Source organism: Loxodonta africana, chromosome 2 (assembly GCF_030014295.1).
Source record: "Loxodonta africana isolate mLoxAfr1 chromosome 2, mLoxAfr1.hap2, whole genome shotgun sequence".
Taxonomy (NCBI): Eukaryota; Metazoa; Chordata; class Mammalia; order Proboscidea; family Elephantidae; genus Loxodonta; species Loxodonta africana.
The window spans coordinates 226,292,580-226,318,892 of record NC_087343.1 but is presented as its reverse complement, the minus strand read 5'-3'; the positions used below and the strand labels follow the sequence as shown (position 1 = coordinate 226,318,892).

Genomic DNA, 26,313 nt, shown 5'->3' with positions numbered 1-26,313 from the left:
TGTCAGTCCATCTCATTGAGAGTTTCCCCGATTTTCACTGACCTTCTACCTAATCAAACGTGATATCCTTTTCCAGCGATCAGTCTTTCCTGCCAACATGTCCAAAGTAAGCTAGTTGAAGTCTAACCATCTTAGCTACTAACGAACATTCTGGTTGCATTTTTCTAAGACTAATTTGTTCATTTTTCTGGCAGTCCACGGTATTTTCAATATTCTTTGCAGCACTACAATTCAAATGCATCAATGTTTTTCTTCCTTTTTCAGATCCAACTTTTACATGCATAAGAGGCAATCAAAAAGACCATGGCTTGAGTCAGACACACCTTAGTCATCAAAGTGACATATTTGCTTTTTATATAATTGCTTAGATATTGTTGCCTGCCCAGGTGTTAACTTGGCTCAGCAGTCTACTTATAGACCATTTGCTACTATAGGCATTGAGTTTAGTTGTAGTCCAAAGTGTTTTCGAATAATTTCAATACAATTCAGCATTAAAACGAAAAGTTATTGCTTATGTAGAAAAGCGTGGAATCAGACCATCAGGTCATAACTTGATATTGATGAAGCACGTACTCATTTTCGGAGTAACAATTATAATGCTGTATCTATCTATTTTTAACAACTGAGTTCTTTAAAGACTGCCAGAAAATGTGATACCCACAATAACAAGTAGATAAGGTTATTATTTTTTTTTAACTGAGATACATGCAAATGAAGAGATTGCCAAATTTCTCAGAATAGACTGAAGTAATCTCAAGGCAACAAAAAGGTGATGTAACTTTTTCCGTGTAAAGGTATTGATTGAGCGTTGGGTCGCAGTTTTGTTTGGAGGCAGTGTTTTATTTTCCAAATCTTGCTTTTCTAGTGGTACAAAAGTTAACAGCGCACAAGTCAGTTTGGGTCCACCAAGAAGCAGATACCAAGACAGGGTTAGATATGCAAGAAATTTGCTGGGGGGAAATGTCCATGAAAGGTAAAGGCGGAGGGAGCAGGAGAAAGTGCGAAGAGGCCAAAACAGCAATGCAGGTCTGACACTTGTGAAAGGAGAGGGGAAGGGAGGAGGGTTGGCTAAGGAGAACCTCAGACCACAGCTCCACTCTGAAAAGGCCTCAGGCAGGTCCATGGGGTGTCCTTGAGCAAAGAGGGCCTGTGAGGAGACCTGTTTTCAACAGGATGACCCTGCTCTAGGACCCCTGCTGTGCTTAGCCAGTTGCTGGAAGCAGTAGGGGAAGGGAAGCCAGGCGTGGATGCGGTGGTGAACCCGAGGGTGTGGCAGCTGGGGGTGGTACACGTGTGTATGTGGGCAAGGGGGTTGGTAGGGGAGGGTCAGCAAGGGGAGCATATGGTTAGTTGGGACTTCAGCCAGGAGAGGAGGTGGCTGCCCTAATTTACTCCAGGTTCCCGGACTCTTGTGCTCTCCTGGTTCTTTTCTCATGAACGATCACCAGACAATGTGCCCAGAATCCCCGGTGGACCTGATGTTTATGCACCACCTCCCCCAGGCTCTGCCGCCACCACTCTCAGAGAAGAAAAGGAGGCATATAGATGTGGGAAAAAAAAAAAAAAAAAGGACGTTTATTAGGCCAGAAAGACGGGTGTTCGCTTGGGATGGGACAGATGCAGGGGCGGGAACAGGGCGGGGCCGGGCACGGGGCCAGCACAGTGTCCCAGATCTGTGCTCAGGTTGTGGGGCGACTGTGGTCGTGACTGGGGAGCAAGGGTGTCACTTGCATTTCTGGTGTCACAAAGAGCCTGTGAGTGACCTTTCTGGGGATTTAAACTCTTGAGGAGGCTAAATGCTGGTGTCTGCGAGCTCAGCTCCTCCGCTGAGGGACCCTGGGGCCCAGCTGGCCCTGAGGGCGGAGGGGCACCCACTCGGCAGCAGGCCTTCTGGCCAGACGAGGGGCCGCAGCAGGATGGACAGGAGCACACGGGGGGGCAGACGTGGGTCACACAGGAGGCTGGGCGGCAGCAGCTGGGCTGGCAGCATGAGGCGGGGCACAGCAGGAGGAGGCGGGCACACAGCAAGCAGGCCTGCATACTGGCTGGCAGATGAGTGACACAGAGGAAGAGGGTCTGCAGCAGTAGGCACCACAGGCAGGGGCCGGGCAGGGAGCAGCCCCTCAGCAGACAGGCACACAGCTTATGGGCTTGCAGTAGACCGGCTTGTAGCACACAGGCACGCAGCAGGCTTGCTGGCAGGGGGAGGGTGTGCAGCATGCAGGCTGGCAGCTAGACAGCTGGCAGCAAGAAGGCTCACGAGAGCTGGTGCAGACTGATTGGCAGGGGCTGGACTCACAGGCTACCCGGCCTGTGGACATGCAGCTCACAGGGGTGCAGGGGCCTGGGTGCAGCAGGTGGGGGTGCAGCAGGTGGACTGGCAGACAGTGGGGATGCAGCTGGTGGGGGCACAGGTGGGCTGGCAGCAAGCAGAGGTGCAGCAGGGAGGCTCACAGCAGCTCTCAGGGCAGTCGTGCACCTCCCAGGAAGAGCCAGTGTAAGCGCTGGGCAGGCAGATACGGCTGCCATAGCTCCTGTCACTGGAGCAGATGGACATGGTGGACGCAGCTGGAACACAGGCCCTGGAGCAGCAGGTGTCAGCCATGGTGGGGGTGGGAGGAGGTGAGATGGGTCGAGGTTGTGAGTGAGTGAGTGAGTGAGTGAGTGAGTGAGTGAGTGAGTGAGTGAGTGAGTGAGTAGCTCTGGGCTGTCAGGGCTTTTATATCCCTCTCTGCCTTGTATTGTCCCTACAAAAGGCTCAACAAGCCTCTCCTTTCCTTGTTGTTTAGAGCCAGTTACTGGAGAACCTCATTAGTGCTGCTTATTTTCTACAATTAGTTTTTCACTCATAAAACTTTGAGTGTGTTGCAAAACTTTATTTTGTCCATCTGTTTTTTTTTTTTTTTTTGGCCCCTGAAAAGTTGCAGAAAAATATTTAAGCCAAGCTTCTGCTGAGCTGAGGTTTTAGAGGTGAATACTTTTCCAAAGTGATGTATTCTGGTTCCATCTATCCTGTGTTAAGGGCTTTAAATATATTTTTAAATTTCTTTTAAGCTTTTAAAAATATAGGTATGTAATAAAACTTGCATATCGTAAAAAATACAACTGGTACAGAGGATTAGGTAGTAGAAAGCAGTCTCCCTCCCCCTCATATCACCTGTGTTTCTTTAAGGAAAATGTTCAGAGATTCCATATCCAGTGGGTTAGCATTTGTCTCTTTTTAGCTTTCTTCAGGTCTTCTGTGACCCACTCAGATACCTCTCTTTCTTGTATTTCAAGCCATATTCTGGATTTCTTTCCCTTTTCATTTTGCCATAGTAAAAGGTCAAGTATTTTTTTTCTGTGTGGAAACAGGCTTTTCATTTTAAGATTCATTTTATATCTGAACATGTGTCATACACACTATGTGATACTTTGTATGACAGTTTGGCTGGGTATAGAATTCTTGTTTTAAACCATGGTTTTCTCATAACTATGAAACATTCTTCCATTCTTTTTTTCTTGTGGTGACCAGCATTGTTGATCAAAGTTTGACACTGACCACTTATCATTTCTTTATAGTTTGTCTTTCTCCCTTTCTTAACTCTGTAGAACTTTTTGGTTTTCTTTTATTCTGTTCTGTAATGTCTGTTTTTTTGGATAGAGGAAAAATCTCCATCTTTATTTTCACTAACTTCTAACTAAATTTTAATATTTTCTTCTATTCTAACTAAATTTTAATATTTTCTTCTAACTTCTAACTAAGTTTTAATATTTCTTCCATTCAAACTATAGGCTATAAATCAGAGAAATACTAACAGTACCTTGGCTTTGTCCCAAAAGAAATCACAGGATTTTTTTTTTCTCATTCAAAAATTTGTGCACTAATTGTTTTGAGACATTGGTTGCAAGTCTCACATTGTGTCAGCACTCTCCCTCTTTCCTTTACCACTCCAGGATCCTTCTGTCCCTTCATCCAGTTTTCCTGTCCCTTCCTGCCTTCTCATATTTGTTTTTGGGTAGTGTTGCCCACTTCATCTCATATATTTGACTGAACTCAGAAGTGCATTCTTCATGTGTGTTATTATTTGTTTTATAGGCCTGTCTGATCTTTGACTGAAAGGCGGGCTTCAGGAGTGGCTTTGGTTCTGAATTAGCAAGGTGTCCACAGGCCATAGTCTCAGTGGTTCCTCCAGCCTCTTTCAGACCAGTAAGTCTGTTCTTTTTGTGTGTGTGTGTGAATTTGAATTTTGTTCTACATCTTTCTCCCACTCTGTCTGGACCCTCTATTTTGATCCCTGTCGGGGCTGTATGTGGTGATAATCAGGTACCATCTAGTTCTTCTGGGACCAGGCTGGTGAAGGCCGTGGTTCATGTGGTTCATTAGTCCTTTGGGCTAATACTTTCCTTGTGTCTGGTTTTCTTCATTCTCCTTTGCTGTGGATGGGATGGGACCAATAGATGTATCTTAGATGGCCTATTGCAAGCCATACGCTACTCCCTACAGTAGGATGTAGAACATTTTCTTTATGAACTATGTTATGCCAATTGATCTAGATGTCCCCTGAGACCATGGTCCTCAGTCCTCATTCTCAGTAACTCATTCCCTCAAGGTGTTTGAATGTGTCTAGGAAGCTTCTATGACTTCCCCTTGGTGAAGTTGTGCTGATATTCCCTATATTGTGTGTTGTAATTCCCTTCACCAAAGTTAACACTCTTCTACTGTCTAGTTGGAGATTTCTTCTCCCCATCCCTCCCCTCCCTCATAACAATCAAAGATTGTTTTTTTCTGTGTGTAAACATTTTCCTGGGTTTTTATAACAGTGGTCTCATACAATATTTTTTTTTTGTGATTGACTTATTTCACTCAACATAATACCCTCCAGATTCATCCATATCGTGAGGCGTTTCATGGATTCATCATTGTTCTTTATCGTTGCATAGTATTCCTTTGAGGGTATGTACCATAATTCATTTATCCATTTATCTGTTGATGGGCACTAGTTTATCTTCTGGCGTTTGTGCATTGTTAGTTATGGTTTGTATTGTATTTATGCCATGTATTAGGGCCCCTGGTGTTGTCCCTATTTTTTTTTCCAAGATCATTATTGTTTTAGGCTTAATATTTAGGTCTTTGATTTATTTTGAGTTAGTTTTTGTGTGTGATGTGAGGTATGGGTTCTGTTTCTTTTTTCATAGATGAGCATCCAGTTTTTCCAGTACCATTTAATGGACCTTAGCCCTTTGTCAGGAACTCTGGTGGTGCGGTGGTTAAGAGGTACAGCTACTAACCAAAAGATTGACAGTTTAAATCTGCCAGCCACTCTTTGGAAACCTCATGGGGCAGTTCTACTCTGTTCTATAGGGTCACTGAGTCAGAATTGAATCAACAGCAACAGACTTGGGTTTTTGTTGTTGTTGTTTAGTCTTTTGTCAAAGATCATCTGACCATAGGTGAATGAATTTATGTCTGCATTCTTGATTCTGTTCTACTGGCATAGGTGTCTGTCATTGTTCCAGTACCAGGCTGTTTTGACTACTGTGGCTGTATAGTAGGTTTTTAGATCAGGTAGTGTGAGGCCTCCTGCTTTGTTCTTTTCTTCAATAATGCTTTGCCTATCTGGGGCCTCTTTCCTTTCCATATAAAGTTGGTGATTAGTTTTTCCATCTCTTTAAATAATGCTGGTGGTATTTGGATCAGGATTGCATTATATCTGTAGATCATTTTGGGTAGAATTGATATTTTCACAATGTTGAGTCTTCCTATCCATAAGCCTGGTATGTTTTTCCATTTATGTAGGTCTTTTTTGGTTTCTTGCAGTAGTGTTTTGTAGTTTCGTTTGTGTCTTTTACATCCCTGGTTAGACTTATTCCTGAGTATTTTATCTTTTCCGGGCTATTATAAATAGTACTGCTTTCCTGATTTCCTTTTCGAAGTTCTTTGTTGGTGTATAGGAAACCAACAGATTTTTGTATGTTGATCTTGTATCCTGCTACTCTGTTGAATCCTTCTATTAGTTCTAGTAGTTTTCTTGTGGAATCTTTGGGGTTCACATGTACAGTATCATATCATCTGCAAATAGGGATAGTTTTACTTCTCCATTTCCAGGATGCCTGTTATTTCTTTTTCTTGCCTTATTGCTCTACCTAGGACTTCCAGAACAAAGTTAAATAAAAGTAGTGATAAAAGGCGCCCTTGTTTTGTTCCCATTCTTAAGAACTTTCAGCCTCTCTCTGTTGAGAATGATGTTGGCTCTTGGTTTTGTATGTTGTTGTTGTTAGGTGCCATCGAGTTGGTTCCGACTCATAGCAACCCTATGCACAACAGAATGAAACACTGCCTGGTCCTGCACCATCCTTACAATCGTTGTTATGCTTGAGCTCATTGTTGCAACCACTGTGTCAATCCACCTCGTTGAGGGTCTTCCTCTTTTCTGCTGACCCTGTACTCTGCCAAGCATCATGTCCTTCTCCAGGGACTGATCCCTCCTGACAACATATCCAAAGTATGTAAGATGCAGCCTCGCCATCCTTGCCTCTAAGGAGCATTCTGGCTGCACTTCTTCCAAGACACATTTGTTCGTTCTTTTGGCAGTCCATGGTATATTCAATATTCTTCACAAACACCACAACTCAAAGGCGTCAACTCTTCTTCGGTCTTCCTTATTCATTGTCCAGCTTTCACATGCATATGATGTGATTGAAAATACCATTGGTTGGGTCAGGTGCACCTTAGTCTTCAAGGTGACATCTTTGCTCTTCAACACTTTGAAGAGGTCCTTTGCAGCAGATTTGCCCAATGCAATGTGTCTTTTGACTTGAAAGACTGCTGCTTCCATGGCTATTGATTGTGTATCCAAGTAAAATGAAATCCTCAACAATTTCAATCTTTTCTCCGTTTATCATGATGTTGCTCATTGGTCCAGTTGTGAGGATTTTTGTTTTCTTTATGTTGAGGTACAGTCCATACTGAAGGCTGTGGTCTTTGATCTTCATTAGTAAGTGCTTCAGGTCCTCTTCATTTTCAGCAAGCAAGGTTGTGTCATCTGCATAACACAGGTTGTAAATGAGTCTTCCTCCAATCCTGATGCCCTGTTCTTCTTCATAGAGTCCAGCTTCTTGTATTATTTGTTCAGCATACAGATTAAATAGGTATGGTGAAAGAATACAACCCTGACGCACACCTTTCCTGACTTTAAACCAATCAGTATCCCCTTGTTCCGTCCAAACAACTGCCTCTTGAGCTATATAAAGGTTCCTCATGAGCACAATTAAGTGTTCTGGAATTCCCATTCTTCGCAGTATAGATTCCCTTTATTATGTTAAGGAATTTCCCTTTTATTCTTATTTTATTGAGAGTTTTTTAATCAGGAATGGGTGTTGGAGTGCAATGTCATTTTTTTTATTTCTGTAGGTGTGTCATATTTTACTTTCTATGGTTGTAACTCATTGAGCCTTTCAATCTGAAGTGCGAATAAGCACTTAACCATTGCACCACTACCCAAAACCCAGTGCCGTCAGGGCTCCTTAAAATAACTCTCATACTATATAAATTGTTTATGGTGGTTTACTTTTCGGACAAGCATGGTCACAGCCTGATCTCTTTTCAGTCATCCACCATGAAAGCTGCTCCTTTGCAGCCCATTTTAACAGATGCAGAAACACATGCTGAAGGAAGTTAAATAATCTATGAAAGAGGACAGTTGATGAATGGCAAACCTGAGACTGGAACCCAAGAATTTTGACTCATTTATCTCATGGTGATAAATGGTACCATTTCATCATGCTGCTCCCACCTGACCTCACAGAGAACTGGCTCCTGTGAAAGAGTTGTATTTTGTGGATTGGAGACAAGGAAAGAGTGTGGTCTTGAGGCTAACAGGATTTGAGAAATCCGACTCTGGGTTCTAGGACTAGCCCAGGAGCATATATAATAATTTTCTTCGCTTTTCCCTAATCCTCCTTGATCCACAGTTGTCTCTGGGATCCAGCTTAATCTAATGAGTATTATGAATTCTTCATCTCTTTTATTTGTTATTTCTGATCCATGCCCTTTTATATAGCTCCCTTCTCCTTGGTGTCTGGACTAGGTCACCATTGTCCAAAATGTCTTTGAAATTGCCATTGTTTAACCATGACTCTTCCATGGATTCCACCTTTCACTTGATCCAAGTCCGAGGCCCAGCTCTCACTGGAGGTTTACTGCCGTGGGATCATGGAAATTTTGGGGGCTGGCAAGGTCGATTCAGTGGGAGATCAATTGATTAGAAAGAAACAGTGAAATCTCTGGGCATCTGAGTGAGAGTAGAATTGATAGAGCAGTAGGGCAGCTAGAGAGGAGATTCAGGGAGGGGAATAAAAGACAAGGAACCAGTGTGGCAGGCAACCATGTCATCTGCAATTCATGCACATTTTATTACTTCCTTTCCAAATATGCGCTTTCATTTTATTTTACTTTCTTATACCATTGGCAATGGTTCCTAATACAACATTGGATAAGAACTGATGACAGTAGGTCTTCTTGCCTTGTTCCAACTTTAATGGATGCCACCCGTCTGATGTTTACTGGTGTGTAGTAGACTCTTGATAAAATTCATGAAGTTCCTTTCCATTCCTAGTTCACCAAGAATTTTGCTTTGGGTTTTTAAGTTCACAATGAGTTGAATTTTATATTCTTTTCTTTAATCTGTCGAGAGTACTTATGTCTTCTATGATTCTATTTATTAGTTAATTAATAACTTTTCTAACTTGCATTCAGAGATAAAGTCTACTTGATAATGACTTATTATTCTTTAAATGTAGTTCCATATTAAACTTGTTAACATTTTATTTAGAATCTCCTCCTTTATATTCATGAACAAAATTAGCCTACCGTCAGTTTCTCTCTCTCCCTCTCTTTGAATACCTTTTCAATATCGTCTTTGGATATCATTGTATTAAAATTTTTATTTTTGTTAGTCACTATTGACAATTTATATTTTTTAGAATGTAGTACATTTCATTTATATTTTCAAATTTCAGGATAAATGTACTATTTCCTTATACTTAAAAACAAAATAACCTCTGAATCTGTGGGCATAGTCCTTTTTCCATTTTTAATGTCTTTATTTTTATTAGACTTTCCAGGCTTTTAAAATTTTATTGATACTTTCAAAGAACCTGCTTTTGTCTTACTATTTTATTAATTTTTATCTTTAATCTTTTAAAGTTCCTTCTACCATTTTACATTTATTTCTTAGGTATTTTTATAGCATGATTGAGTTGGATGCTTAAATTTTACTTTCTATTCCATACATTTGAGAACGCAAATTACCACTAGCAACATTTTTTCATAACTCTTATTTTTGGCATACAGTGTTTTCATTATCGTTAATTTCTAAGTTGCTGATAATATCCATTTTTAATTTTCTGCTTAAAACAAAAGTTATATAGAAAAGGCTTTTAAAAATTTCAAGTGGATAAGTATCCACTTAAAAAATACATCCATTTCAGTGTTCTCAGGGAGTGACGCCTTCTATACCTTCCACCTTTGGTGTTTGCAAAGCCCTCCTTTGCAGCACACACTATGATGGGTGTCTGTAAATAGCCTGTGAACATGCGAAAAGAGGGGGGTCATTTTTCACTTTTTATTTCCACATTTGGCTCCTGTAAATAAGGCTGCTGCGACATTCATGTACAAATTTTTATGTGGATGTATGTCTTTGATTCTCTTGGGTTTATACCTAAGACTGAAATTATTGGGTCATGTAGTAACTCTGTTTAAATGCGTGAGGAGCTGTCTTCCAAAGTGGCTGCACCTGGGACTGAGGCTTTTGATGAAGCATAAGACAAGTCTAATGGGTGACATCAGCAAAGGGTGCAGAGTTGAGACATCTTCAGGGGAGTACTCCCAGGTGACGAGCAGGGCCAGTCTGTCCCAGTTCTGCCTTTGATGATGCAGAGGAGACAATGATGAAAGTGGAAGAGATCAAAGAGTGAGTCATAGCCCTCCACTGGGACGTCTGCTCTGACCCTGCTGGGTGAGAGGGGTGAGAGAGGACAGGTCAGACTTGCTCTATTGGGCATGCCTCTAGAGCGTGGTGGCACTGAACCCGGGACTAAGTCTTGGCACCACTCTGCCGCCACCCCTGAGAATTGCTGCAGGGGAGCAGCGAGCCTCTGTGGCTTGGGGACCCATTTTGTCCCATCTCAGGTTTCTGGCTTGGCTTCCTAGAAGATGGAAGGAGTGGTGGGAGATATTATCCTGACAACCATAAGTGATGTTTCCATTGTGCAGAGGGTGAGGTGTAGGCAGGGCGACCCTCCCTGGCCTCCTGTTGTGGAGGAAGGGTCCAGACTTTCTCTTGTGACAGTGGTGCTCCAGTGTCTATTTGCAAGGGCCCCCCTCCTAGGCGGGGGTAGGGATCTAGGGGTCTCCAGTAGACACAGCTCTCTGGCAGCAGAGAGAGTGGGTTGCTTCACCCATATGTCTGGTGTGGCATCCTGGACCAAGTCATCCCTAGGACAGACAGAGAGACAGAGGGGCAGCAGAAGCTGAGGAAACATTCCAGAGAAGATTGTGGAAGACCTGGGGGTGTCACAGAGTGGCCTCTGGGTCAGTGGCAAAGTGAGCCTGACCTGGGGCATGGTGTCTTCTGACTTGTGCAGGACTCAGACTTCAGGGGTCTCTGTGCAGTGAGGACTGGAGGAGAGCACACGGACATGCCCCAGATGGGAGCAGTGGACATTAGGCAATGGGCATCCCCTGGGCTCCAGGAGGGGGAGGGTCACACTCGCATCCATGGTTGGTTAGTTCTGTTAACCTAACCTCATTTATAACCCTCTGCCCTATGGCACCTGGAAACATGACATGGAAGGAGCCATGGCTGTTCGAGTTGGGTCCCTGGATGGGGGTGGAGGGGCTGCATGTCCCCCTAGGTGGGGGAACAGAGGAAAGGCCTGCATTTATGGCAATTTATGACAATTACTGTGGTCCAGGGGCTGGTGTCCCTGGGGTAAGCAGGTGGACAAGGCCACTGGGTATGGGGCTGGGCACAGGCATGCTGCCCCAGCCCTGGGAGAGACACCGAGCTGGGGAGGGTGAGTGTGGCCCATGCATATATGCCTGCCAGGAAGTATCCATTTTGTCCCATGAGCCCTGGCCTTGGTCCCCAAGGTAGCCTCCCTGAAGTTGTCCTGAGGCCTGTGGGCAGCTCAGTGGCCTCCACCAAAACATTTTCTGGGGCCATATGCTTGAACTGGGGGTGTAGAGGGCCAGGGGGTGCCTGGCTGTAGCGTCTCAGAGGCCATACCACGTGGCATTGGTGCCCTCCCACCCCGCCCTGGTGCATGCACAGACAGGACGGAAGGTCATTGTGAGAGAAGGTAGCTTTATTGAAGTGGTGTCACTGCCAGGGGCAAAACTGTTATACTCCCCCAGCCCCCACCGTGGCTGTCAAAGCCAGAGAGGGGTGGGTCTGGCTGAGGCAGCAGAATGTCACTATGGGGAAAGGACCTGCATGAGATTAGGAAAGGTCAGCAGCAGAACTTCTGGCTGGACGAGGGACCACAGCAGGCTGGGTGGGGGCATACGGGGCGGCAGAGCAGGGACACGCAGGAGGAGGTGGGGGCACAGCAGGAGGAGGTGGGCACACAGCAGGCAGGCGTGCACACAGGGTGCAGATGAAGGACATGCTGGAGGAGGGTCTGCAGCAGAAGGTGGCACAAGGGGCGGCCCCACAGCAGATGGGAACACAGCAGATGGGTTTGCAGCAGACAGACACACAGCAGGCCTGCTGCCAGGGGGAGGGTGAGCAGCATGCAGGCTGGCAGATAGACTGCTGGCAGTAGGAGGGTTTGCAGGAGCTGGAGCAGACTGATTGGCAGGGGCTGGACCCACAGGCTGCCTGGCAGCAGGGGCTGGACACACAGCTCACGGGTGTGCAGACAAGGGCCAGGCATGGGGCTGAGGCACAGCAGGTGGGGGCACAGCAGGGGGGCTCACAGCAGCTCTTGGGGCAGTTGTCCACCTCCCAGGAGGGATCAGTGCAAGACTCACAGGAACCAGGCAGGCAGATGCGGCTAACATAGCTCAGGTCACTGGAGCAGACAGATATGCTGGATGCAGCCATGGTGGTGGGAGTGGGCAGGAAGGTGAGCTGTGGGGAGGGTGTGAGTGAGTGAGCGAGTGAGTAAGTGAGGGTGTGAGGGTGTGAGGGTGTGAGGAGCTCTGGGCTGTGGAACTTTTATATTCCTCTCTGGTATGTGTTCCCCACGTGTCTGTCAGTTTGTCGTACCGTGGGGGCTTGTGTGTTGCTGTGATGCTGGACGTTATGCCACCAGTATTCAGATACCAGCAGGGTCACCCATGGAGGACAGGTTTCAGCTGAGCTTCCAGGCTAAGACAGACTAGGAAGAAGGACCCGGCAGTCTACTTCTGAAAAGCATTAGCCAGTGAAAACCTTATGAATAGCAGCAGAACATTGTCTGATATAGTGCTGGAAGATGAGCCCCCAGGTTGGAAGGCACTCAAAAGATGACTAGGGAAGAGCTGCCTCCTCAAAGTAGAGTCAACCTTAATGACGTGGATTGAGTAAAGCTTTTGGAACCTTCATTTGCTGATGTGGCACAACTCAAAATGAGAAGAAACAGCTGCAAACATCCATTAATAATCGGAACCTGGAACGTATGAAGTATGAATCTAGGAAAATTGGAAATTGTCAAAAGTGAAATGGAATGCATAAACATCGGTATCCTAGGCATTAGTGAGCTGAAATGGACTGGTATTGGCCATTTTGAATTGGACAATCATATAGTCTACTATCCTGGGAATGACAACTCGAAGAGGAATGGTGTTGCATTCATCGTCAAAAAGAAAGTTTCAAGATCTATCCTGAAGTACAATGCTGTCAGTGATAAGAAAATATCCATATGCCTACAAGGAAGACCAGTTAATGCGACTATTATTCAAATTTACGCACCAACCACTAGGGCCAAAGATGAAGAAATAGAAGATTTTTATCAGCTGCTGCAGTCTGAAATTGATCAAACATGCATGCATTGATAATTACTGGTGATTGGAATGCGAAAGTTGGAAACAAAGAAGAAGGATCAGTACTTGGAAAATATGGCCTTGGGGATAGAAACAATGCCGGAGATCGAATGATAGAATTTTGCAAGACCAATGACTTCTTCATTGCAAATACCTTCTTTCATAAACATAAACGGTGACTGTACACATGGACCTCGCCAGATGGAACACACAGAAATCAAATTGACTACATCTGTGGAAAGAGACGATGGAAAAGCTCAATATCATCAGTCAGATCAAGGCCAGGGGCGGACTGTGCAACTGACCATCAATTGCTCACATGCAAGTTCAAGCTGAAACTGAAGAAAATCAGAGCAAGTCCATGAGAGCCAAAATATGACCTTGAGTATATCCCACCTGAATTTGGAGACCATCTGAAGAACAGGTTTGATGCATTGAACACTAGTGACCGGAGACCAGACGAGTTGTGGAATGACATCAAGGACATCATCCATGAAGAAAGCAAGAGGTCACTGAAAAGACAGGAAAGAAAGAAAAGACCAAGATGGATGTTAGAGGAGACTCTGAAACTTGCTCTTGAGTGTCGAGCAGCTAAAGCAAAAGGAAGAATTAATGAAGTAAAAGAACTGAACAGAAGATTTCAAAGGGCCCCTCGAGAAGACAAAGTAAAGTATTATAATGACATGTACAGAGAGCTGGAGATGGGAAACCAAAAGGGAAGAACACGCTCGGCATTTCTGAAGCTGAAAGAACTGAAGAAAAAATTCAAGCCTCGAGTTGCAATAGTGAAGGATTCCATGGGGAAAATATTAAACGACACAGGAAGCATCAAAAGAAGATGGAAGGAATACACAGAGTCATTATACCAAAAAGAATTAGTCGATATTCAACCATTTCAAGAGGTGGCATATGATCAGGAACCGACGGTACTGAAGGAAGAAGTCCAAGCTGGTCTGAAGGCATTGGTGAAAAACAAGGTTCCAGGAATTGATGGACTATCAATTGAGATGTTTCAACAAACAGATGCAGCACTGGAGGTGCTCACTCATCTATGCCAAGAAATATGGAAGACAGCTTCCTGGCCAACTGACTGGAAGAAATCCATATTTATGCCTATTCCCAAGAAAGGTGATCCAACCGAATGTGGAAATTATAGCACAATATCGTTAATATCACACGCAAGCAAAATTTTGCTGAAGATCATTCAAAAATGGCTGCAGCAGTATATTGACAGGGAACTGCCAGAAATTCAGGCCAGTTTCAGAGGAGGACATGGAACCAGGGATATCATTGCTGATGTCAGATGGATCCTGGCTGAAAGCAGAGAATACCAGAAGGATGTTTACCTGTGTTTTATTGACTAGGCAAAGGTATTCGACTGTGTGGATCATAACAAATTACGGATAACATTGCGAAGAATGGGAATTCCAGGACACTTAATTGTGCTCATGAGGAACCTTTATGTAGATCAAGAGGCAGTTGTTCGGTCAGAACAGGGGGATACTGATTGGTTTAAAGTCAGGAAAGGTGTGTGTCAGGGTTGTATTCTTTCACCATACCTATTTAATCTGTATGCTGAACAAATAATCCGAGAAGCTGGACTATATGAAGAAGAACAGGGCATCAGGATTGGAGGAAGACTCATTCACAACCTGTGTTATGCAGATGACACAACCTTGCTTGCGGAAAGTGAAGACGACCTGAAGCACTTACTAATGAAGATCAAAGACTACAGCCTTCAGTATGGACTGTACCTCAACATAAAGAAAACAAAAATCCTCACAACTAGACCAATGAGCAACGTCATGATAAACGGAGAAAAGATTGAAGTTGTCGAGGATTTCATTTTACTCGGATCCACAATTAACAGCCATGGATGCAGCAGTCAAGAAATAAAAAGTTGCATTGCATTGGGCAAATCTGCTGCAAAGGACCTCTTCAAAGTGTTGAAGAGCAAAGATGTCACCTTGAAGACTAAGGTGCGCCTGACCCAACCAATGGTATTTTCAATCACATCATATGCATGTGAAAGCTGGACAATGAATAAGGAAGACCGAAGAAGAGTTGACGCCTTTGATTTGGGGCATTGGCGAAGAATATTGAACATACCATAGACTGCCAAAAGAACAAACAAATGTGTCTTGGAGGAAGTGCAACCAGAATGCTCCACAAAGGCAAGGATGGCGAAACTGCGTCTTACATACTTTGGATATGTTGTCAGGAGGGATCAGTCCCTGGAGAAGGACATGATGCTTGGCAGAGTACAGGGTCAGCAGAAAAGAGGAAGACCCTCAATGGGTGGATTGACACAGTGGCTGCAACAATGAACTCAAGCAAACAATGATTGTAAGGATGGCACAGGACTGGGCAGGGTTTCATTCTGTTGTGCACAGGGCCGCTAGGAGTCGGAACCAACTCGATGGCACCTAACAACAACAACAACTGGTATGTGTTGTGCCAACAGATACTCCATGATGCCTTCCCCTTTCTTGTTGTCTGAGCCGGTCCCCAAGGCTGTTTTTGCAGAGGTGTGTGTACCTGTGGGTGGGTGCCCAGCCCTGGAACCCCATTCTGCCTGGGTTTGTGTTGAACCAACCTGGCTGTGTTTGGCCCTAGAGGTTAAAGCTGAAGCAGGCTTCGGAGCCTGGGCTCTCTGCGGTTAGAGCTGCTGGTGTGGTCACATCACCTGGCTTTGCCTGGCGGCGCTGCACCACTTCACCTTTTTATATCCGTTGATCCTCACAGTGGGTGTGTAAAATCATGTGTGGTAGGGAGTACTCTGTCAGAAGGGTGAGGTCCTGGTCAGGGAAGGGTCTTGGGCTCCGGGCAAACTAACATAAGTGCGGCCCCCACTGATCTGGGGAGCAGGGGCCGCAGAGGGTCAGGATGCCCTGCATCACTGGCAGGGGAAGAGCACAAGGATCTGGAAGGGTTAGGGTGGGGAGGACAGGGAGGAAGAAGAGGGAGGACAGGGAGGAAGAGGAGGGAGCAGGAGCCTGCTGCAGGGGTTGGGAGGGACTTTCCGTGACTGCAGCTGATTGGCATTGTGTTCCGACATTGAAGGAGAGCCTCCTGTGGCCACATCTGTCAGATTTGGGCTGTAGGCACCAGCCTTGTGTCTGCGGCTGTGCTGGGAGGTGGTAAGGAGAGACACCCACTCTCAAGCCAATGTCACTGCCTAGATAAAGAGTAAGGGTACCATCTCTCATAAAAAAATAGACTCGTTAGAGACAAAGAGGTGGCCTGGGGAGCATCAGCCCTCCAGGCTGGGGTTTACCCCCAGCTTTGGTGGCTCTTAAGGGGCAGGTGACCCCATCTGGAATCTAGGGGCAGTTACGTTTACTTGCATTTAAGAAATGTACTGTAGTTCAGATCGCTTCAGACATCTGCTAGTCAGTTGTTCTGCACCTAGCCCCATCCCCATAGGCCTCTCTCCATTAACAAGAGGAAGTTTTCCCTGTTTAGTGAGTCGTCATCCATTGGAGCATATTGGGCTCTATGCAGGTACCCTTTTCCCCCATTACCTTTCAGCCAGTGATGTTAGTATTCATCGGTGATACCTGTCTGAATCAATTACCACACTGGGGAGTTTTCGTTGATAAGACTTTTTATAGAATCCAGGCCAGGTGTCTGGTAGAATACACACAATCTGGATTTGTAGGGGCCCAGTGGTTAAGCATTTGGCTGCTAACCAAAAGGTCGGCAGTCCAAATCCACCAGCCACTCCTCGAAAACCCTGTGGGACAATTGTGCTCTGTCTTATAGGGTCATTATGAGCTGGAATCAACTTGACGGCAACGGGTTTGGTTTTGGTTTCATTATAGATGAAATAAGACAAAAGTGTCAAGGTCGCCAATACAGAGCATGAACTTGATTTGATTCTGATTCAGAAAACAACAAAAACGTTGTAAGAGACATTATGGGGACATTTTGAGAAATTTGACTGTAACCAACTGTTAGATGATGTTATGGCATTTTAGTTAATTTTTTTTGGTGTGATAACAGTGTTGGGATTATGTAGGACCATGTCCTTGTTCCAGGAGATGCCTACTGAAGAGACCAAGGCTGAAGTAATATGATGTGATCGCAACACTTATTTTCAAATGGTTCCCACAAAAAATGAAGTAAAAGTATTGTTATGAATTGAATTCTGTCCCTCAAAAATATGTGTTGTAAATCCTAGCCTCTATGCCTATGGTTGTGGAACCCTGGTACATAGTGGTTAAGAGCTCGGCTGCTAAGCAAAATGTTGGCTGTTCAAATCTACCAGCTGCTCCTTGGAAACTTGTGGGGCAATTCTACTCTGTCCCATGGGGTGTCTATGAGTCAGAACTGACTTGATGGCACCTAACAACAATAACAACATGCCTGTGTTATAATCCCATTTGGAAATGGGCTGTCTTTGTTAGGTTAATGAGACAGGATTAGTGTAGGGTGTGTCTTAAGACAATCTCTTTTGAGATATAAAAGGGATTAAACAAGCAAGCAAAAAAAGGAGAGATGGGGGGAGAGAGATGCCAAACCACACGAAAATTGCACAAGAGCAGAAGCTCAGAAGAGACAAGGACTTTCCTCCAGAGCCAACAGAGAGAGAAAGCCTTCTGCTAGAGTGGACTTTGGACTTCTAGTCTCCTAAATTGTGAGCACAGAGCATTTCCGCATACCCCACCCCTGTGCACTGTTTCCCCTTTATTAACGTCTCGCATTAGTGTGGCGCATTTTTTACAATCAGTGAACCAACATTGGAACGTTATTATTGACTAAAGTCTATCTATAGTTTACATTAAGATTCACTCGTTGTTCACCTTAGTTCAGAGAGCTTTCAACATAGAATAGACTTAATGGCACATAAGAATCACAATTTCTACACTCCCGGGAGTGCATTGGAGTTGTTAGTCTACATCCTTGGGAACAGTTGGCATTGTCAGACTTCTTGCCCGTGTAATAGTTGTGACAACGCAGCTTTTGCTTTAATTGGCATTTTCCTGACTTCTACTGGAGTTGAATGAGTTTCATATACATATAAGACATTCAGGTCACAACATCTAAATAGCCTATATACAGATTTTGCTTATTTTCAGTCAGGGTTTGCATCTTTTTCTTATTTGTTTATATATTCTCAGTCAGAAATATGTGTTAAAAATATCTTTCCTCAAACTGTGGCTTGCCTTTTACTTGTTCGATGTTAAGTTATAGGGAAGTCATGTTTCAATGTTTATATAGTCAGATGTGTCAGTATTTTCTTTCATGGTTGTTTTGGTGTCTTATTGAAGAAACTCATCATGCGTCTGTCTATATGGTTTGGTCTATGGGAGCCCACAGCCTTACCACCATGGTCAGGCCTCTGTCCTGGGGCAACAGGCCAAGCATGATCGTCTGGGGTCTCCCATCACAACCCTGCCAGGAGCTAAGGCTTGGGGCTGCCAGGCCTGCCCTGCAGAGAGGTTGCCCTGGTACGGCCTCCTGCATGGCCCAGTGCTCCAGGCAGGGGTTGGTGCCTATTAGGCCCTCCCTTCCCTGACATGGCTCTGTCTGTGTGAGAAGGGCCTGGTGCGCTGGAGGTAGACAGTGCTGCTAGGAAAGAGGGAAGGAGTTGTCGGTGCCGTTGAGTCAGTTCTGACTCATGGCGACCTTATGTACAACAGTATGAAACGGTGCCCAGTCTTACACTATTCTCATGATAGGTTGTAGATCAGAACATTTTAATCCATAGGGTTTTCGTTGGCTGATTTTGGAAGCCAATCACCAGGCCTTTTTTCCTAGTTGGTCTTAGTCTAGAAGCTCCGCTAACGCCTCTTCAGCATCATAGCAACATACAAGCCTCCACTGACAGGTGGTGGCTGCATGTGAGGTGCATTAGCCAGGAGTCAAGCCTAGGTCTCCCACATAGCAGGTGAGGGTTCCAGCACTGAACCGCCCCTGCCCTCATGAGATACGTACACACATAAAGTAACCACAATTTATTTATTCATTCTTTTGCCAAGGAACGTTTGGATAACTTCCATGCTTTTGCTCCTCTCTCTTTTATCACCCAAAACATCTCAGGACGTCTACTGGTCTACTGGTAAGCAGATCCTCAACCTCACTAGACCTTCCCAGGTGGCTCAGGATGCTTATTCCACGTTTAGTCTTGCCAACAGTGGCACAATCCTGTTGCTCCATTTAATCACCAACGGTGACTTGACAAGTCTTTTTTTTTTTTCCATTGACCAAAGTTTTTAAATAAAATGGTTTACTGTGGAAATTTATTCCTTGCCCCAAGGCTGAGTTTTAACCAGGCTTTAGTGCTCAAAGGATTTCCCAAATTTATCCTTTACTCTTTAGAGTTTGAAATTAGTTGGCATTGCCAATATTAAAAGGCCTCAGATTTCTGGAATCCCTCCATTCCTGTTCATTCCTGCTTGTAAGTCAGCCAGTTTCCCCTGAGTTCATCTCTTTCTTGTAATGCCTTTCCAAGCACAACCACAACCAGCCTGTACTGTTAGCACTCTGTTTTAATTATAAAATAATTATATTAACCTGTAAACTTCTTTATTTAGGCTCGTAAACTGCCTCCCAAGTAAAAGGAGTATTTCACTATACACATCAATTTTGGAATTTATAAGAATGTCAGACATTTTCTTGGGAGAAACTTAATCCAAACTCAAGATACATAGTTAACTAAAGGGGGCCTTCAACAAGTCTTTCAATTTAAAGTCATCTGTGTTGAAAATCATGTTACCTGACTGCCTACCAACACCAAGCTGTTGATGATCTGAGCCTTGAATGGGCATCTCCGCTGTCGTCCCTGTCTGGATCTTTATCTGCTTCTGGATTGTCCCTAACACACAGTGATGGGATTCTGGGTCCTGTAGGAACTTGGGGTAGACTCAAACTATAGCATCCTCCTACATCGTTGTTAATTGCCGTTGAGTCAGCTCCGACTCATGATGACCTCATGCGAACACAATGAAAAGTTGCCCAGTCCTGCGCCATCTTCATGATTATTTGCATGTTTGAGCCCATTGTTGTGGCCATTGTGTCAATCCATCTCATTGAGGGTTTCCCTCATTTTTACTGACTTTCTACCACACCAAACATGACGTTCTTTTCTAATCATTGATCTTTCCCAAGGATGTGTCCAAAATAAGCGGGCCAAAGTCTCATCATTCTCACTTCTAAGGAACATTATTCTAGTTGTCTTTCTTCTAAGATTTATTTGTTTATTCTTCTGGCAGTGCAACATATTCAGTATTCTTCATCAGCACCATGGTTTGAATGCATCAGTTCTTCTTTCTTTTTCATTGTCCAGCCTTTGCATGCATTCCAGACTCCGAGAAGGAAAGCAAGTGTTGGCATTGATTGTGCAAACAGTTTGGTATAGTCAGCCACTCTTGTCTGTTCATGGTGGGAACCCTCCCGAAATCCAAGTTCCCAGAGTCAGGCGAGGGCCAGCCTTGCATGCAGTCCTTTTCAAGGACAGTAGTCTCAGGTACACTTGTTAACTCTTTCCTGCACAGGACCCGTGGGGTTCACTCTTCTGTAGAGGGGGGACTGGAGCTAGTCTGGTATCTGGTTTGGGGGAAGTCGAAGCCTGAAGGATGGCGCCTTCCCAGGGCAGATACAGCCATAGGATTACTCATATTTGTGTCCTTGAAAGCAGGTCCACTCCTTGGGCATACTCCTTGGCCAGGGTGGGGTGGGGCGTCCTGTATAGGGGACAGGGACACGGAGATACCTGGCAGTGGCCCAGGACCACCCACTTGGAGGGGGATGGTGGGCAGGGGTCTTTGGTTGTGAACAACAGAAATGAGTTCTGGTTAACTTCATCAGTAAAGGGCTTTATTGGAAGAGTACGACATAGCTCACAGGAAGCAGGCTCAGGAAAAAGGACAGGAGACAAGGCCACACCAGGCCCAGGAGCAGAATTACTTGACAGGCCCAAGGAGGTGGCAGCAAAGAGAAACCAACTCCAAATATTCTTTTCTTCCCTTGCTCCATTCCGCTCAAGGCTCAAAGGCCTGGGAGAGTCCAGTTGGAGGAACTGGGGTCACTGCCAAACCCATGGCTAGGGAGGCAGGGCATGCTGATTGGGGTGGGGGGAGAGAAAAGGGTGCTGTTCCAGTAGAAGAGAGTGAACAGTGGATGGCATAAATGCCGTGGCAGGGGGCACAAGCCAGGACCTGGTCAGTGGTCTAGGGGATTAGCAAAGATTCCAGGTGGGGCAGGTGGCAGTGAGCTCTCAAGCCTTGGGGTAACCTTAAGAAGTCTGCTCAGCAGCAGGACTTCTGGCCAGACAAGGGGCCACAGCAGGCTGGGCGGGGGCATGTGGGGCAACATAGCAGAGACACACAGGAGGAGGTGGGGGCACAGTAGGAGGAAGTGGGCACACAGCAGGATGGCTTGCACACAGGGCGGCAGATGAGGGATATGCAGGAAGAGGGTTTGCAGGAGGAGGGGGCGCAGGGAGAGGGCTGGCAGCACCCAGAGGATAGGCAGGGAGAAGCCCCACAGCACGCAGGCACAGAGCAGACGGGCTTGCAGCAGATGGGCATGCAGCAGGCCTGCTGGCAGGGGGAAGGTGTGTAGCATGCCGGCTGGCAGCTAGACTCCTGGCAGCAGGAAGGAGGTGGGCAGAGGGTGGCCCCACAGCAGATGGGCACACAACTGATGGGCTTGTAGCAGACAGGCTTACAGCAGACAGGCACACAGCAGCCCTGCTGGCAGGGGGAAGGTGTGCAGCATGCAGGCTGGCAGCTAGACTGTTGGCAGCAAGAGGGTTCAAAGGAGCTGGTACAGACCAATTGGCAGGGGCTGGAGCCACAGGCTGCCTGGCAGCAGGGGCTCACAGGGGTGTAGACAAGAGTCAGGCAAGGGGCTGGGGTGCAGCAGGTAGGGGCACAACAGGTGGACTGGTAGCAGGTGGGGGCACAGCAGGAGGACTGACAACAGGTGGGGGCACAGTGGCTGGACTGGCAGCAGGGGGGGGCACAGGTGGGCTGGCAGCAAGTGGACTGGCAGCAGGGAGGCTCACAGCAGCTCTCAGGGCAGTCATCTACCTCCCAGGAGGAGCTGGTGTAAGCGCTGGGCAGGCAGATACAGCTGTCATAGCTCCTGTCACTGGAGCAGATGGACATGGTGGATGCAGCTGGAACACAGGCCCCAGAGCAACAGGTGTCAGCCACGGTGGGGGTGGGAGGAGGTGAGCTGGGAGGAGGGTGTGAGTGAGTGAGTGTGTGAGTATGTGAGGAGCTCCAGGCTGTTGGGGCTTTTATATTCCTCTGTGCTGTGTGTTGTCCTAACAGGAGGCTCAACAAGCCTGCCCTTCCTTGTTGTTTGGAGTCTAGAGAACTCTAATCAATGTCAGTCTAATGTTTTGTTTCTGTGAGGTGTTGCTCACCTTGTAAAACTCCTGAGTGTAATTTGGGATTTTACTGGTGCATCCTAACCTGTGTTTGGCTCCAGAATGTAAAGCTGGAGAAGAAAGGTTTTATGTACACAAATAGGGTCTCCTGGTGTCTGAGTGAGTTTTGAGTTGGCTGTACAAGAAATCCATCCATACTCATCCCAACCATCTCTGGGTGGGTCACCTGCGATGGCCTCTGTGTACACAGTTGGTGGGAGTTCTGGGCTTGTCTGGGTTCCCAGGCTTGAGAAACCCAGGTCAAAGAGGACATGAGGGCTGACATGCTTCTAGAAGTGACTCACCAGGATTCTCTCTGGTGCAGGAAGTTCCCTTGATGGCTTTAGTGCAGGTGGCAAACGCATAAGTGATGGACAGTCCTGCGGCAGCTTTTTCCATGTAGGATAACAGAGGTCCCTGTGTGTGCATACATACTCCTGTCTTCCATCCCAACATTCAGGAAGGCCCCAGATTCCTGTGTCTGGCCACAGTCTTTACCTCTCCACTTGCAGCTACTCCAGGCTCTTCCAATCCGTGTGCAATCCACCCACAACAACACCTTCAAGAAGTAAGCTAGCAATTATTGTTTTTGTTTTTTCCTGTTTATTTTCTTAATTGTTAACTAAACAATTCCTTGGTCACCCAAGCTAGAAATCTGAGAGTCTTTCAGATTTCTCCCTGTTGTCCACAAATAATATTCAGTTGGCCACCAAGTCCTTTTGGTTCTTTGCTAAATATTTTTCAAATCCTATCTGGTTCTTTTACTTCTCAAGAATTAATTTCTTCACTACATAGCTAATCTTTCCCATATGCTACACAATGCCCTAGATTCTAAGAAAGTGATGTAGCCCTGACGGCAAAGCTCTGCCAGGGTGAGAGAGATGGCTGCTCTGATTGCCTGATGTTAGTGATGAACAGGGACAAGCACAGCATGCTATGGGCTCAGAGGAGTGGCATCTAATCCAGATGGGAGGGATTGGTGGGAGGGCTTTCTGGTGACAGTATGATGCTCAGACTAAGTCTTAAAGGTTAAAATTTTCACCATTCCATGGCTGTTCTTTGTCTCAGTCATTGGTTCTCAACTGAGGCCTCTCAACTCCTAGAGAATTCATGAAAGGCATAGAAGGCTTCAGCGGTTCTAGGAATTCAGTTAAATTATGGGCTGGATTGACTTTCTTTTTATTTTGAATTATGAGACTAATATAGATTTGAGCCTGGGTTGTGCCAGACCCCAGCCTTTCTGGAGCACAGCAATCAGCCATGTAGGTTGGACATATATTAAAATTAAATAATAAGATATGCCTGCATCCATTTATGACTACTTCTGTCAGATAAATACTCCTGCTGAGTATAACTTGAAAAGCTGGATAAAATGTAAAAACATCTGTTTAAAGGCTTTTTGAGAGCTGCTGACTAAACTAAAAATTGAAAGATAAAAATTCTGGAGATAAGAGAACTTCAGAGAGGTGAGCCAGCGTTCTGCAAATGGCTTTCCCTTCAGGACAATTGCTGAATCTTGGTGTGGAATGAAAGGTGGAGGAACTGGGCAGGCTGCTGTGACTGGGATGTAGAGAAGCCAGTAGATTCCAGCAATCTCATGTGGTTGGAGAAAATTAGATTGGAATTTGTGACTTCTAAGACAGCCAGGACTCAAGGGGCCAAGATCATACACAGAGGGGAGACATAGAGAGGAGTCTAATAATTGGGAGTTGAACCCTTAAGGCATTTTCCAAATTCTTATACTACACAGAGAAGATGCTTAGAAGGAAAACTGACAGCCATTGAAACTCTGAGCAGAATTTTTGAAGTGTCACTGCTGAGGAGACAAAATCAGAGTTAAGACTAGCCAAGGAGAAGAAGCTATCAATTGAAACCCCTGGAGAGCTAAATTCTAGGAGGGGGGAAACCAGAGGTAGACCAAACTACAAAAACAGCCTCGCAGTCTCAAGCCAGACTGGGTGAGGGTCCTCTGCCCTCACTTAGGCTGTCTACCACAGCATAAGGTGAAATTACATGGGAAAGAGAAAGTCATTCAGATCCCCTAAAATTTTTTGTACACAATATTAGACATTCAACAAGAAATTACACTCATTCTAAGAAATGAGACTAAGACAAAACATTCAATAGAAACAGACCCCAAGGTGACACAATTATTGGTGTTATCAGACACAGATTTCAAATAACTGTAATTAAGATGTTCACATGTAAAGGTGGAGAAGAAAACTGAAATCTATATAAAAAAGAAGAGACAAATAGAAATTCTAGAATTGAAAAATGTAATAATTGTTTTTATGAATTGATATCCATTGCCATCGAATTGATTCCGACTCATAGTGACCTTATATAAAAAAAAAAAATTTTTTTTGACCTTATATGGATGAGTTTAATAGTAGATTGGAGAGACAGAGAGAGAGAGAGAGAGGGAATTAGTAAACTGAAAGCTAAGAAACATCTAAGATGAATCTGGGGAGAAAAAAAGATGGAAAGTTAATTAATTAATTAATGTGGTGGGCATTAGAATACAGTGAAGAATTTGAAATTGAAGACTTATATGGGAGGAGAGACAGGAGAATGTTTGAAAAGATAAATGACAATGAATTATCCAAAACTAACGACTTGAACTACATGTTAAAGACTTGAGCTACATATTCAAGAAATGTTACAAGCTTTGAGGGAATAAATACTACTAAAGCCATGCCTAGGCATATTGTAATGAAACTGATGAAATTCAAATGCAAAGACAAATTCCTGAAAGCAATTAGGGTAAAAAGAAACATCAAGTTTAAAGATATAGCAATAGTAGACTTTCCAACAGAAAAAATGAAAGCAAAAAGTTATAGAATGACATTTTTAAGGTGCTGGAAAAAAATAACTGCAAGTCTGGAATTCTAACCTGGTGAATAATGACAACTGACTGTGTGTGTAAAGTTATCACAGCAGTGAAGGTCCACCAACAGGAGGTTGTTTAGTGAAGTATGACACAGACTGTGGGAAAGAGACTCTATCCTCCCCTTCTCCTGGAGTTCACGCCCTGGGTGATTTCCTCCCTTAGAGTGTAGGGGTACCTGTGACTTGCTTTGGGCCACATAGAATATGTCTTAGTTACCTAATGCTGCTATAACAGAAATATTACAAATGTTGTTGTTGTTAGGTGCCGTCAAGTTGTTTCCAACTCATAGGGACCCTACCCACAACAGAACAAAATACTGCCCAGTCCTGCGCCATCCTCACCATTGTTGCTATGCTTGAGCCCATGGTTGCAGCCACTGTGTCAATCCATCTCGTTGAGGGTCTTTCTCTTTTCTGCTGACCCTCTACTTTACCAAGGATGATGTCTTTCTCCAGAGACTGATCCCTCCTAATAACATGTACAAAGTATGTGAGATGTAGTCTCTCCATTCTTGCTTCCAAGGAGCATTCTGGTTGTACTTCTTCCAAGACAGATTTGTTCATTCTTTTGGCAGTCCATGATATATTCAATATTCTTTGCCAACACCATGATTCAAAAGTGTCAATTCTTCTTCGATCTTGCTTATTCTTCATCCAGCTTTTGAATACATATGAGGTGGTTGAAAACACCATGGCTTGGGTCAGGTGCACCTTAGTCCTCAAGGTGACATATTTGATTTTTAACACTTTAAAGAGGTCTTTTGCAGCCGATTTGTCCAATGCAATTCATCTTTTGATTTCTTGACAGCGACTTCGGTGAGTGTTGATTATGGATCCAAGTAAGATGAAATTCTTGGCAACTTGAATCTTTTCTCTGCTTATTGTGATGTTGCTTATTGATCCAGTTGTGAGGATTTTTGTTTTCTTTATGTTGAGGTGTAATCCGTACTGAAGGCTGTGGTCTTTGATCTTCATGAGTAAATGCTTCAAGTTCTCTTCACTTTCAGCAAGTAAGGTTGTGTCTTTTGCATAA

General features: G+C 44.9%; 2 protein-coding genes and 2 pseudogenes across 5 annotated transcripts in view; 1 reads left to right on the top strand and 3 right to left on the bottom strand.

The window, feature by feature from the left end:
* The window catches only part of TSPEAR (thrombospondin type laminin G domain and EAR repeats), a 211,915-nt gene that overhangs the window by 59,146 nt on the left and 126,456 nt on the right, over positions 1-26,313 (top strand). The window lies entirely within an intron of this gene.
* On the bottom strand, positions 1,579-2,879 carry LOC100662414 (keratin-associated protein 10-3-like; annotated as a pseudogene).
* On the bottom strand, positions 11,494-12,650 carry LOC135230440 (keratin-associated protein 10-3-like; annotated as a pseudogene).
* LOC135230402 (keratin-associated protein 10-12-like) lies at positions 21,262-22,238 on the bottom strand. Of its 3 annotated transcripts, XM_064279552.1 has the most exons (3): positions 21,981-22,238; positions 21,652-21,866; positions 21,262-21,552 (listed from the first exon to the last, which is right to left on the bottom strand). In XM_064279552.1, exons 1-3 carry the CDS (start codon positions 22,123-22,125, stop codon positions 21,262-21,264), a joined length of 651 nt encoding a protein of 216 aa, XP_064135622.1. In that variant the 5' UTR covers positions 22,126-22,238. The 3 variants fall into 3 exon arrangements, with proteins under 3 accessions (XP_064135622.1, XP_064135620.1, XP_064135621.1); XM_064279550.1 differs by having other exon boundaries at positions 21,262-21,896; positions 22,014-22,238; XM_064279551.1 differs by having other exon boundaries at positions 21,262-21,881; positions 22,014-22,238.